This window comes from Bombyx mori, chromosome 8 (assembly GCF_030269925.1).
Source record: "Bombyx mori chromosome 8, ASM3026992v2".
Classification (NCBI taxonomy): Eukaryota; Metazoa; Arthropoda; class Insecta; order Lepidoptera; family Bombycidae; genus Bombyx; species Bombyx mori.
This window is the reverse complement of record NC_085114.1, coordinates 5,233,699-5,248,174: the sequence shown is the minus strand read 5'-3', so window position 1 is coordinate 5,248,174 and position 14,476 is coordinate 5,233,699. Positions and strand designations below refer to the sequence as shown.

General features: G+C 36.4%; 2 protein-coding genes across 3 annotated transcripts; both read right to left on the bottom strand.

Annotated features, from left to right (window-relative positions):
* Nucleotides 1–1,305: 1,305 nt before the first annotated feature.
* Nucleotides 1,306–5,592, bottom strand: CPR3 (cuticular protein RR-1 motif 3). 2 transcript variants are annotated; one of them, XM_062669526.1, is made up of 5 exons: nucleotides 5,515–5,592; nucleotides 5,187–5,379; nucleotides 4,215–4,406; nucleotides 2,185–2,289; nucleotides 1,306–1,536 (listed from the first exon to the last, which is right to left on the bottom strand). In XM_062669526.1, exons 2-5 carry the CDS (start codon nucleotides 5,187–5,189, stop codon nucleotides 1,423–1,425), a joined length of 414 nt encoding a protein of 137 aa, XP_062525510.1. In that variant the 5' UTR covers nucleotides 5,190–5,379; nucleotides 5,515–5,592; the 3' UTR covers nucleotides 1,306–1,422. The 2 variants fall into 2 exon arrangements, with proteins under 2 accessions (XP_062525510.1, NP_001166744.1); NM_001173273.1 differs by lacking the exon at nucleotides 5,515–5,592 and having other exon boundaries at nucleotides 1,308–1,536; nucleotides 5,187–5,227.
* A 4,786-nt stretch (nucleotides 5,593–10,378) lies between these two features.
* CPR2 (cuticular protein RR-1 motif 2) lies at nucleotides 10,379–13,459 on the bottom strand. Its single transcript, NM_001043362.1, is given in 4 exon segments — nucleotides 10,379–10,581; nucleotides 11,044–11,148; nucleotides 12,853–13,050; nucleotides 13,431–13,459. Coding segments are annotated over 4 exon segments (432 nt in total). The 5' UTR covers nucleotides 13,434–13,459; the 3' UTR covers nucleotides 10,379–10,455.
* Nucleotides 13,460–14,476: the final 1,017 nt, after the last annotated feature.

Sequence of the window (14,476 nt, the reverse complement as noted above, 5' to 3'; positions counted from 1 at the left end):
GTACCAACAAGATTCAGTAATATAAAAATACACCAATAATTAACACTAATCAAACATAGTGACGAAAATTTGATGTATTCGTCATTTGCACACTTGATGGATACATCGCGTGTCTAAAACACTTATCGCTGCATGTAATATCCGCATAATGTTTACTTTTTTATCCAATAAATTAGAATCCAACTGAGTTGATGTGTGTTTCATTCATAGATTGAATGGTCTGATGTTTCTCGTTTTTTCGACAGGTTTCGTTTTCGATGTGTTTTAGATTATGTGAATTGTATTTGCTCAATAGTTCATGAGCATAGAGAGAGAACTATGGAACTAATTACAAATTATTTGTGCTTTTGTAAGCCTTTATCATAATTATATAACATCCGTAGATATAATATAGGTACTTAGCCACACACAGAGACATCATTTAAAAATATTATGAGCAAATTTATCAACCTATCAATGAAAGAAAAAATTGCTTAATGCCTTGTTATGAATATAGACAGTGAATTTTACCATAGTCACTCGATAAATAGTACAAAAGGTATTTTGACTATCTAAAGGTTAGCACAAAGAATTATAGGAGTAATTTCAAATTACATACATACATGATGCTGTTAATGTAACTAAGTATTAATGGCTGTTATATTTATGATCAATGTTTATCATAATTGTAGGACATATGGTGTTTTAGGTTAGATCTTTTACCAAACAGGTGTTACTGCTCGGTAGACCAGAGTGATTTTTGGATGGAGAGATTGTTCGAAGTCCATCTCGAAATTAGAAGTATAGATACGAATATCTACCCTTTTTTATGGGATTATTTTTCATTATTTTTTTTAACTTTGGTTCTTTTTTGAACTCTTGGCTTGTTCCGTACCATAATTTAGATAAATTATTGAAACATAAAATATATTTTCTTAAAAATATCAAAAATACGAAATAACTTTTTGCCCTTCCCTACTTATTCGCTGGTAGCTTAAGAGGCCAGCTACGTCCGGACGGGTAGGTGAGCTCACGGACTCAATTTGAGAAAATTTGCTAAAAACAGCACCAGCAAAAGCAATGATTTGCAGAATTACCACCGGATCGAAAAAGAAAAGTGAGAAAATCCAGCGAGAAACTTAGTGAGCTTAATAATTATTGAAACTTATTACACTAATTTATTACACATTTATTATTTTAATGTTTGTTAAGCTTAACAAATAAACTTTATTTGCTAATTTTCAGGAGCCAATTCATTATTGAGAACGGGCTACCAACACTTTATGTGGTTTTTTAACTTAAAAAAAGACGAATAAAATACCTGTATTTTTAACTTTAATTGAAGTTTATTTTACATATTGCGAGACTAGACATATAAATGATAGGCAGTGCTATGGCTTACGATGTTTCAACAATAGTCGTCCTTATCAACTATCATATAACTTAAATACGTTGGCCGACCTCTGGCTTGGGTGGATGAGTTCTGATGTACTCGATGGCCCGGGCGATGTAATCTGGGATTGGGACAGGGGCTGGGGTAGTGGGCAGATGGGCACCCTGAAAAAAATTAACAGCAAGATTAGAAATCATTAAATCTTTTAGCCAAACTTTGCAAATTAAGAAACATCCTTTTTTTAATGCTTAGATGGGCAGACGAGCTCATGACCCACTAGGTGTTGAGTGGTTACGCAGCCCATAGACACGTATAACGTAAATGCAGCCACCCACCGTGACTGATGAGTTCTAAGGTCTCAGTTTTTATATTACAACGGCTGCCCCACCCTTCAAACCGAAACGCATTATTGCTTCACGGCAGGAATAGGCAGGAGAAACCTTGATTTATTTAGTGTTATTTTTCTTTAAGTGCAGTTAAATGTTTACACATAGACATAAGGTCCACATATCAATTGTATTATGTATTGACTGACTCAGTGGAATTTTTATACGTTTTCATTCATTGAATGGTCAGTAGTTAGTTGTCCTTCCTACATTTTCTTAAGTTCCATCCTGAGGGCTGGCAGGACATGCAAAGCTATGGTACCGGTGAGTATATTTGCCGTGAAGCAATTTAATGTTCTAATCTGAAGGGCTAGATTACCTACTCAAAGGCAACTTTGAAATCGAGCTCATGACTTAGTTGGGTGACGTGCTCGCATGCCCAACTAAATTCTTTGAAAAATACAGAATGTGCGTGTTTTTATTTACCGAAGGCTGGTATCCGTTGGCGTCAGCAATGTAAGTGATCTGAATGGGAGTACCATCAGGGGCAGTGTAGCCGCTTGAACCTTGGACGGCGATGGATGCATCCTCCTGTAACATAAGCAATTACAACATAACATAAACTATAATATCTATATATGATAATTAAAAAACGAAAATTTTTCTATCATAATTAACCTTTTCCAATATTTATTTGATTACTTTTGCTCATAAATATCATTTTTTCGGACGTGCAACACCGCTTTTACGTTTTCGTAAACTTTCGGAGCTTTCATAAGCAAAAAAAAACGCAATTTTTGTATTTTAAAAAGGTTTCTTGGAATAGGTGATTTTATTTAAAAAATAATAATAAATTATTTTACTTGTAATACTCGTATAAATCGTTTGGTAAATGACATTTAGTCTAGTGTAATTGAAAAAGAGAGAGATGCATTCAGGGAAAAATTCCTCTATCATAAAATTATGTATGTCGAAAAATTTCTTAATTATTAAAGTGGTTGAACTAGCTTGACGACGATTCAAAAATTATCTTCACCAAACTAAAAGATCTATTATAATATAAATCTTTTAAAAAAAAAAATTAAACAAAAATCTTTTAAAAAGCAGTGGTAGAATATTAAGTGTTATATATCGAAACAAAATATTTTTAGCGATACCTGCTAATACGAATAAAATAATGCAGAAAATCGAACTTAAAAATATATTCATTTATTTATTTATTAGATGGGTGGACGAGCTCACAGCCCATCTGGTGTTAATTTGTTACTGGAGCTCATAGATATCTACAGCGTAAATGCGCCACCCACCTTGAGATATAAGTTCTAGGGTCTCAGTATAGTTACAACGGCTGCCCCACCCTTCAAACCGAAACGCATTACTGCTTCACGGCAGAAATAGGCATGGCGATGGCACTACCAGCGCGGACAAGAGGTCTATACTATATAACTATACTTGAGACCTTAGAACTTATATCTCAAGGTGCGTGGCGCATTTACGTTGTGGATGTCTATGGGCTCCAGTAACCACTCAACACCAGGTGGGCTGTGAGCTCGTCCACCCATCTAAGCAATAAAAAAAAGGTCCTACCACCAGTAATTACGCAAATTATAATTTTGCGGGTTTGATTTTTATCACACGATTTTATTCCTTCACTGTGGAAGTCAATCGTGGGCATTTTTTGAGTACGTATTTCATTACAAAAATTGGTACCCGCCTGGGATTCGAACACCAGTGCATCGCTCAACACGAATGCACCGGACGTCTTATCCTTTAGGCCACGACGACTTCAAGCAAGCATATGATGTAATAAATGTAATAAAGATTTTTTTGAAATCTTTTAGGCAACAATTTAATTACAAGGTCGACATAGACGTAATCCTATTCCGAATCGGTCATCGAAACGGAGTAATCTTAGTTTATTGCGTAAAGCCATGACCTTAAACAAATACCAAAGTTTGTATTTTAAATTGCATTAGCATATTGACCGGAGTTCACGTGCTACAACTAAAATGTCACGTCAGATACGTCTGCGTTATATTATTATTGTGTTTCGAACATTTGCTAATGCTGTTATATACGTATTTTATCTTTTGTTTTTCTTAGGTACCTAAAGTTAATGAAATAAACATTTAATAATTTTTTTCTAAATGACTTAGTATTGCTATTATTAATCGTTTTTTTATTATTATTAGTGTCAGTAAAAATAAAATTTCAGGAGATATAATATTAAGAATGGTAGATTCGAATGACGTTATGCACAGTTCATGCCGAGACAATATTGAGGTAACACAAGTATACGAGATCGAATAGACTATTATTATTTTTATCCTGTTTCAAAGAACAAAGTATGTTGACCAAGTTTAAGAAGAAAATTGGCTTAACAAATTTAAAATAAATAAATAAATCTAATTCTAATAATAAATTGAAAAAATTATTAAAAGATTAGAATATTTTTTTTACTTGATAACAACACTCATAAAATTGGTACGACAATATATTTAGAAATTCATACTCACACGGCCCTCGTTTACGAGCGCTCCTTGTTCCTGGCCACTGATTCCGTTGCTGGTCTGATATTGGTACTGGTATTTGTCCGGGAAAACGTCAGCATCTTGCGACACAATTTGGGCATCAGCTTCGCCAGTGCGCACGACGTGAGAAACGTCAGCGACGGCTACCGCGACCAAAGCGAGGAAGATGTAAGTTCTCTGTGGACGGTGTGTGGTATAAAAAGTCGTATCTATAAACAATCTATAAATCGTGACCGGTAAGGTAGATGGGAAAAGATCTCTGGGGCGCAACTCAATACATTGGTCCGAACAGATCCGCACCACTTTTGATTCCACATTTCACAACGCCCTCTACACCGCCAGAGACAAGAATAGATGGAGAACGATCGTGCGTGCGATGGTATACAAAAGAGTGGTCACGACCCTCAGCAGTGAGGAATACGACGCAAGCAGGATAAACAATGAGCCCGAATATTATGGTTCTTTATTGCCCTTGTAGGCAGCGACTTGATGGTGAATGGTAGGCGTCGCCCATAGGCTTCAGCAATGCCAGGAGCCAAACCGCTGTCTACCGTTGAGTACTCACAAATAAGTGAAAAAGAGCTTTTTTCTCTTCTACTCTAGAATATACGTATCTGTATCTACATCAGAAGTAACATTCGAAAACACGAAATTCTCCCAAAAGCGTTTAGTGTACAAAATAATATTTGAAAGTCGTTAAAAGCGTGAATAAAAAAAAAATGTGTTAGTTAATTAACAGTCAACAGCTTTCCCAATTAAAATGATCGATACGAAACGCACTGATCTAATAATTAATTGAGTAATTTATGATGATCAATTCTCAGTAATTAATACAATATAAAAGTACAAGTAAAGATGATTATCTGTACTTTCAATTATAGCTTTGGGTGCGTTGAATTATATATATATATATATATATATATTGTACAGTTGGCACGTGTCGTAAGCCTCACTCACCATTTCGAGTGTGTCTGTGTTAACGGACGATGTGTGACTGTGATTATGAGGTAAGCGACCAGTCGTTTTATAGTCGCGATCTGCACACGATGAATGTTCAAAACGCCATCTGCGTTATTTTGCAACGAAGAATCTTCGGTATCCAGCGTGATTTGTTCTTTTACAAGGTCAACGCGATATTCGAATGATATTTCTGTTAAACAATAATTTGAACACATCCGCATTGGATAGGTGTCTCGTCGTTTACCTTAATAAATGCGAGTCTATAAAATGAGGTCAAAGGTTGAATTCTACATTAATCATAAAAACATGGAAATTTACAACATACCACGGTACGACGTTGCTCCTTCATCGTTTTATCTTCTAACCAGCTGTACCCATCCGCTTCGCTGGGCATTTAATATTAACATTATTATTTCTCACCCCCACAAAGATTCTCATCATTAACGCCCCCGCAACTGGTGTGGGGAGTCCAATACTCATATAAATATTAGCCTATCCATTAAGTACACGTATTTTCTACATGGATACCAAGTTTCAAGTCAATCGGATGCATGGGTCAGTAGTTATAACGGAACGTAAAAACCATTCTAGATTTATATATTAGTACAGATATCGATGTAATGGACAGCGAATCTGACGTCTCATCTGGTGTTAAGGGGTACTCAGAGGCGCCATTAAATTATAAAAAAAAATCGGGACCTAGTGAGGAATAAGGAAAAAATCTAAATAAACAATTATTTTACATCATCACAAAGATTTACAGATCACATATAAAGACACTACTACAAGGGGAACATTCGATTGAGCGAGTGCTTTTTGTGGACATACTGAAGAATGAATGAATTACTGACCGATTCCGTGATGTACTAGTTAGCGGTTCTGGCTGTTACGCCAAGATTCATAGGTTTGATTCCCACATCGGGCAAACATTGCGTTTTTTTTTTATTTTTATTTCTTATATGGCTGGACGAGCTCACAGCCCACCCGGTGTTAAATGGTTACTGGAGCCCATAGACATCTACGACGTAAATGCCACCCACCTTGAGATATAAGTTCTAAGGTCTCAAGTATAGTTACAACGGCTACCCTTTAAGCTGAAACGCATTACTGCTTCACGGCAGAAATAGGTGGGGTGGTGGTACCTACCCGTGCGTACTCACAAGATGTCCTACCACCAGTAATGATTGATGAACAACGGGCCGAAATTTGCCTCATGTCTGAGAGTGAGTGCCGGTATACATTTTGTAATGTCTGTCTGGGCTCCGAAAACATCGATCCGGCGCGGGAATAAATAAAGGAAAATTCAATATTAATCACGATCCAAAAAATGTATCATGATTATAAAATAGTTGTATGGAAAAACTGTAAGAGCGATAATTTCAAAGTTATACTTCTTTTGGTGCATTTAAGAAAATAGATTAGAACGCGCTTTTATAATGAATATTTAATCAATTTCTTTTATTGAAGGACTAGCGACCTGTCAGTGAAAGTCTCGTCAAAATCGGTCCAGCCGTTCCAGAGATTAGCCGGAACAAACAGACAGACAGACCGACAGACAGACAGACAAAAATTGTAAAAATTGTTATTTTGGTGTATATATCGTATATATATTCATATTCATGTAGTAAAAAGCGGTTATTTCAATATTACAAACAGACACTCCAATTTTATTTATATGTATAGATGTATAGATGATTGGTTGACTGACTCAGTGGTGCAGTAGTTAGCAGCCCTGACTGCGGCGCCGAGGGTCGCGGGTTCTATTCCCACATCGGGCATACAGCCCTGTGATGAACAGGTTTGTTTGCTCTATGTCTGTCTATATCTGTTTATTTATTCATATGTAAGTATGTTTATCAATCTCTGGTACCTATAACACGCGGAATCCTAAACTAGGGCCGGACGATCGCGCGTTATTTGTTCCCAGTTAAAAAAAAATACCTTTACTTTGTCAGGCTTGTTTTATTCGTCAATGCCGGTCGCTAATCAAAACATTTTTAAATTAACATTTGAAAAATAAGTAAAATTGGTAAATAATCGGTTGAAGAAGAAAGATGGAACAAAATCTGTAGCAGTTGTCCTTAGAGGCAAGGGTACGTAATATAGACAGACAGACAGAACAGAGTAGATTGTGCTCGAGAATTTGTGTCTGTTCTTCGCAAAAACTTAAATCTTGTGACTAAAAACTAAACATTTTAAAAACATTTCAAAAAAAATATTTTTTTGTTTCATGTCTTGTAATGTTTTTAATGAACCTAAATACAAACCAATTAGTGTGAGAACAATTTTACAATATTCTTGATTGGCAGCAATTTTTCGATGAAATAATGATATACTAATTTCTGATTTATCGAACTTATCAGCAAATTTTCTGAATCTTGAGTTCACTACACGGAACCCAAATTTGGTGAACAATGGTTCACTTGGTTAATAGAGTATAGATACTTCATGATTGATCAAGTCAGAATAGAAGTGATCGATATAATCGATATAAATGTTCGCGGGTTCGAATCCCGTCAAGGGAGGATATTTGTATGATAAATATAAAAATATCTTTTCCAGGGTTATGGATGTATATTTAATATATGTATAATAAAAATATTACATTTATTTCCTTTATCTGGTACCTGTAACACAAGTACTTTACGAACTTACCACGGGACCAGTTAACGTGGCGTGATTGTTAGTAAATATTTATGTATGTACACGATATATCGCGTCATCCCGTAATTATCTAATCGATAAATTTCAACCCCCATGTCAAATATCGTGAAAAATTAAAATCGACTTCCATTACAAAAAAAATTTTATGAATTTTTTTTGTACGGATAGTAGTAGCTTCTGTGTAAACTGGAATGTTAAACCTCGAACTACGCTTCGCAAAATCAAAATGAAAAGACAATATAAATAGCACTCTGTGGTTAAAATTATAATGCACTACTTTTACTGGTGGTAGGACCTCTTGTGAGTCCGCACTGGTAGGTACCACCGCCCCGCCTATTTCTGCCGTGAAGCAGCAATGCGTTTCGGTTTGAAGGGTGGGGCAGCCGTTGTGACTATACTGAGACCTTAGAACCATATCTCAAGGTGTGTGGCGCATTTACGTTATAGATGTCTATGGGCTCCAGTAACCACTTAACACCAGGTGGGCTGTGAGCTCGTCCACACATATAAGCAATAAAAAAAAAAAAAAAAAATTGTGCAGAAAGTACCGGGAAAATATCAATAATACACAAAATATTACTTATTCATCCGAATTTATTTTACTACCTTCATCTTCATAGAATGTTCCTGCAGAAACGATAAACTTACACCAACGATCCAATTAATGATTGGATTAAAAAAAGTAAAATATTTTTATCGCTTTTTCCGATATTGAGTCCAGTTCCCACTGCGAATCTCCGTTTACGTCTTCTCTCTAATAGAAACGAGTGCCACGAAGTGGTAATCGGAGCTTAGGAAAAAGAAAGAAGTCAGCCGAAGCCATATCTGGTGATTAATAAGATGGTGACTCGAAAGCATCTGTTGAGTTTTTGGGCAAAAAATCGTTCACAATATTAGCCTTGTACAAAGGCGCATTATCATGGTGCAAAATCCAAGAATTTTCTTTCCACAAATCAGGCTGATTTCATAGAATTTGTTTTCATAAGCGCGAGATAACAGTCAAATAATATTCTTAATTTACAATTTGCATCTCAAAGTCGTAAACCCACATCTCGTCATCAGTAACAATGCTTTTCGTGAATGTTGGGTCGGAATTGACTCGCTTTAGCTTGTTCTAGCATGTGCCCAGCGATTCTTGGGCGGTTGAGTTTTTAGACAGAATTCAGGTCTTTCGGGGCTAGTCGAGCGGCAACATGCTTCATACTCAAGTGATTATTTAAAATGATATGCATCGACTCGTGAGGTATAGATAGTTGGGCAGCTATCTTTTTCAAACTTGAAACTTACTATTTCCTTGACCAAAAACAACATTGTATTTGATCTTAATAACAGATGAAACTCAAACTCCGTCCAAAATGTGGAAGCAGTTGTGCCAATCTAACAACAAGAAACAAATCATCCATTCCCAATACTTTTTTAGCCATTCAGGCAGTATGGTCACTCGCGTCTTTGTCAGTACCTATTTAAAATAAATTTGGTAGATTCAGAACATTTAATGATTAATTTCGCTGAATGATCTTTTAACGTATTCTGTTATCCGTAGAACGGCCATTATACTTTTGACAAATCCATATTTATTCAATCAGTGAACTTCAAACCGAAACGCATTACTGCTTCACGGTAGAAATAGGCCGGGTGGTGGTACTTACCCGTGCGGACTTACAAGAGGTCCTACCACCAGTAAACAATGCAGATGTAAGATAATTTATATCTAAAAAAGGGAAACTATTCAAGCCATATATAAAATAATAATTGGAGGAGTGGTGAACGAAAATACTGGTGAGCGCGAATGTTTAGGACGTGGACTCGACTCGCGACGACTTTGTGTCGATAATTTTTGCTAAGATCATAGTGTCCATTGACGAAAAGATTGCGGACTGGGAAAAATCGATCACCAAAGGTGGTCGCTTGGACGGAACCCATTGTAAACCCATTATACCCATCTTAAAAAAATGGAAAATTAAGCGCTTAAATTCGGTAACTTTAATACAATATACATTCCTGAATTTCAGTTCACGTTCATTTCATTTTTTTTTTTTTATTGCCTTTGTAGGCAGACGAGCATACGGCCCACCTGATGGTAAGTGGTCACCGTCGCTCATGGACGTCAGCAATGCCAGGGGCAGAGCCAAGCCGCTGCCTACCACCAAGCCGCTGCCTACTCATTGCTCCTCTCCTAGGTTGCCTCTTTCAGGCGTTTAGTACGAACATGAAACGAACGGGAATTGGATTGGATGACTTGCTAGTGTAGCTTTAGCAATCACTTGATTCATATGATGAATCCCCACAAACCTTATAAAATCCTTCATTAACAAGGTTCATTAACAAGGATAGATGAGCTTAAAGGGTCTTCTCTCGTATCCGCAACCACACTTTCATCCAAATCTGTATACACACTTTCCTTTAGACTACAACATCTTAAGCGCTTATTGATATTTATTACCACACGCTTAAAATACGTGTTAGTAGCGCCCAACATTTTGCATTTTGTGTAAAGAAGGAATTTTGTGATAAAAAAAAGAAACAAAATTAAATCCAACAGTTTATTTCCTACATTATGTCAGTTTCGTTTGTACTAGTGGCGGTATGTTGTTGTCTTGACTTATCCTAACAAGTTGGCGACGACTTTTCTTTCCACGACGGAGGGGCTGGGGGGGTGGGCCTCGATGTAGGCAAGAGCGCGGGCGATCGCCTCGGGAATTGGGTGAGGGGTGGGCAGATGGCTTCCCTAAGAAAAAAGAAGGAAATTCATTAGTACGGAATTAACAAACCAGGTTACATGGAGCTTGGTTAGCTCTAATTAGTATCTAATTTTGATGAAGCAGATCATCTTTGCACTCTCAAGAGTTCGGTTGATGTTCTTCAGTCTACTGCAATGATTGATTTCAGATGCCAATGCGGATAGCACCACTCATTCTATGTTGTGGAAGTCTGGTTCAAGTTCTCTCTAATACCAAAATGATTATGAGTTCTTTTTGTTTTCTTCCAGTAAAACAATTTCCTGATGGGGGCATTGGTTGTCGGGAAAACTTCTTTACAGCAGCCTCTGACCCAGTGGAGCAGGGCTTATCCGACACAACCGTGTAGATATAATCAATGTGCTTATTACATTGCTGACGACGTGAATTTGCTTGGCAGAATAGTACAACTGAGTATATCGTAAGACTACGAAAAAAAAATTGCTTCAAACCTGGGGTTGGTAACCGTTCTCGTCAGCGACGTAGGCGAGGTCGATGGGTTGTCCGTCAGGGGAAGTGTACTTGTAGGCACCCTTAACTTCGATGGCGGGGTATTCCTGAAAAAACAACCAAACTCTAATCACTTTTGTGTTTATTAAAATTTTTGTTAACTTATTATATTATCATATGATGTATGTATAAAAAAAAAACAGATATGTTTCTTGTGGCATTAAACTGACTGTGTCTTCTCTAACCCAAAATATTACTACTCCGTCTGATCTCGTTAGTCTAGTAAAAGCTGAGAATCTAAAGAAGGGAATATGGGCGAGCCAAATAGTCCACCTAATACTGACTTTTACCACCTACCCTTTCCTTCCCTACATACACTACTCTACCTTTTCCTTTTCCCTTACCAGGTTAACCATGTGCTCGCCTGCTCATCCACGAAATAATTTAAATATTAAATAAATTAGGTAAACACCAGAACGAACAGCTTTTTAAACTGTTTTTTTTTTTCTGAAGCATTTTTTATTATTCTTTTGAGAATCATATCGAGCAAGATCGAGGGACTGCTGATCAATAGCCTTTGCAGTAGGCACTTGGAAGGAGAAAAAAAATATATATAATGGTATAAAATGTATATAATGATAGTTATGTGTTAGATTTTTAAGTTACTAACATAGATTATAAGTAATTATTACTAACAAAATGTTATGGTTTAAAAAAAATAATAACTGAAATAAAGCATTAATAAATAAAAAAAATATACACACTTCTGGCCTGACTGCTATCAGTGTTCTAAAATGGTTAATAACATAGCAATGGTAGCACAAAGCCACTTTATTCCGGCAATGGCTAAATGAAAAACTCCAATAAAGTAGTAATAATTTCAAGAAGAGTCAAGGTTAGACAGGCTATTAAATAAAAATCTATAGCTCAAATGGAATTCACACATTGTGATTTATAAAAGGATCTCAACAGACCTTGTCGCAAAACGAAACCAGTTTACAAACACGAGCCGAACTCGTCCCCGTTTGATTATTCAATTTGAGTCGAATTCTTGTATGTCTAATAAATCTGACTTTAAAGGCGTAATCTTTAAATTATGAATATTATGGATTTAATATTATTCTATACCTACACATTACAATATTTGAGGCAACAAGTGTTAAGGTTATGTCCCATTACGATGAACAGTAAAGTGGAATACCTTCCTCCACGATTAACGAATAATATCGGTCAACAAATTATATCGAACCAACGAAATTGAAATTATCGTATGATGAGCATTCACGGGAAGAATGGGGTTGCCCTGTCTGTATTTGGCGCGAAAGAGTCATTTGATACGACTGGGAGGATGGGACAATATTTTCTTCTGTTTTCGAAAGTTGTATAATATAATACTTTTTTACTTCACAGTTTTCGTGGTCAGGGATGATTACATGCTAATGAAATTTTTATCGTTCAGTGTTGCTAGGTAACAGGTGTTGTAAGGTAACATCATTCCCGTTGCGATGCGTACGGGTTCTAGTGACCACAAATTACCAGATGGACCGTGAGGTCGTCTATAAATCTTGCCCACTGAGTTTCTCGCCGGATCTTCTCAGTGGGTCGCATTTCCGATCCGGTGGTAGATTCTGCGAAGCACTGCTCTTACTAGGGCCAGTGCTAGCAACACTCCGGTTTTAGCCCCGTGAGCTCACCTACACGTTAGGGTAAAGCTGAAATAGCCTATCAAGGCTATCAGCATAGGTAGAAAAAATAAATATAAATCTTATATAGAAATATATCTTTAAATATATTAATAATTAATAACTCACTGAGTTGACGTTCTTGACGGCACCTTCAGCCTGGGCGTAAATTCCGTTGCCGGTCTCGTAGTTGAACTGGAAGTGGCCTTCAGGGGTGATGTCGTAGCTGGATTTGACCACTGGGGCGGCGTACTCGTCAGACTTGACGATGTGGGAGACGTCGGCGCTTGCGCACGCGACCGCGACGGCGAGGACAATCAGGAATTTCTATAACCATAACAATTTACCTATACATACACGGGCAAAAACAAACGGTCATTTTCTCCTTATTTAGTCCAACTGATATTTTTTATAAGTATCGATTGACGGCTTTGCTTTAAATATGGAAATAGTTTTCATTGTAAGCACAGAATATATAATTGTTATGTAGTCATAGAAATAATAGGCCTGATTCTTTTGACATTAAATTAGACTCACTTTAAAAGAGATTATGAGAGTTGAAACGTATAGTTGTATCGTTTCCTTTAATATTAATAATCAATAATTCCGTTAATATTACGAGAACGTTTAGGTACTTTAGAATTCTTTATAAAATATACTTTATAAATATACATACTTTTAATATAAACTAATTAAGAAAAGCTTACCATTTTTGTAATGTTCACGTGATTTTCAACACTGTCTGACTGAAAACGCATAAGCGCGGCGTATATATATAGTCCTGATGAATCGGAATGAGGACGATTTTATTATTATTTTTTTACATTTCTTGTTTTTCGTCAAAGAGTATAGTAACTTTGCTATCGGCGATTACAATAATATATAGATGGGTCAGGTTTATTTTATTTGATTTTTATGTAAGAGCCAAACTTTGCTTCTTTTTATTAAAATGAATAGATTGACGATGAATGATAGATTGATGAACGATAATGATAATGAATGACAGACTGTGTTCGAATAAGGAACGAGTCTTCGAACAAATTAGGATTCTCTGTCTTATGGGTACCACAGACTGACATACATACTTATACATATACATACGTTTCAATATTTACATATATGTATAGATAATCCACACCCAGGGAATGAACAAACAAACCTGTTCATCATAAGAAAGATTGTCTGATGTAGGAATCGAATCCACGACCCTCCGCGTAACAGTCAGAGGCGTTCAGTACTGCCCCATCGAGTCACTCTTATTCACTTAGGGCATGCGCCGCGGATTCATCCTTGTGATTTTTGTAATCCTAAATAATTTTATGATGTCATATTTTCTTCATTGATCGTCACGTTTTCTTTCCAGTTAACTAAAATTTGTATGGAGTCGGAATGTTTGCCGCTAGGGGCGCTGTTCCAACTGCATACAAATTTGAGTTAACTTTCACGCTATCGAGAACGTTAAAAAACTCGCACTAAGCACGCAATTTTTTTCGAAAAGTGCATCAGTAGTTTGAACAATCGAGTTTTTTAATATGATTTTTATTCAAGCGACGTATTTTCGATTTCCTTGGTTAAATAAATAAATAAATAAAACATTTTAAATACGTTCCATTCTGTAGCTTTATCATTGTTTATCACTTTAATTTAGTGATGGTACAATATCGTTAAGCACCCACATGGCAACACTGACCCTGTACCGAGCAATCCAAGCCTTTTCAAGCGTCACATTGATTGAGGTTTTAATTTTTTATGC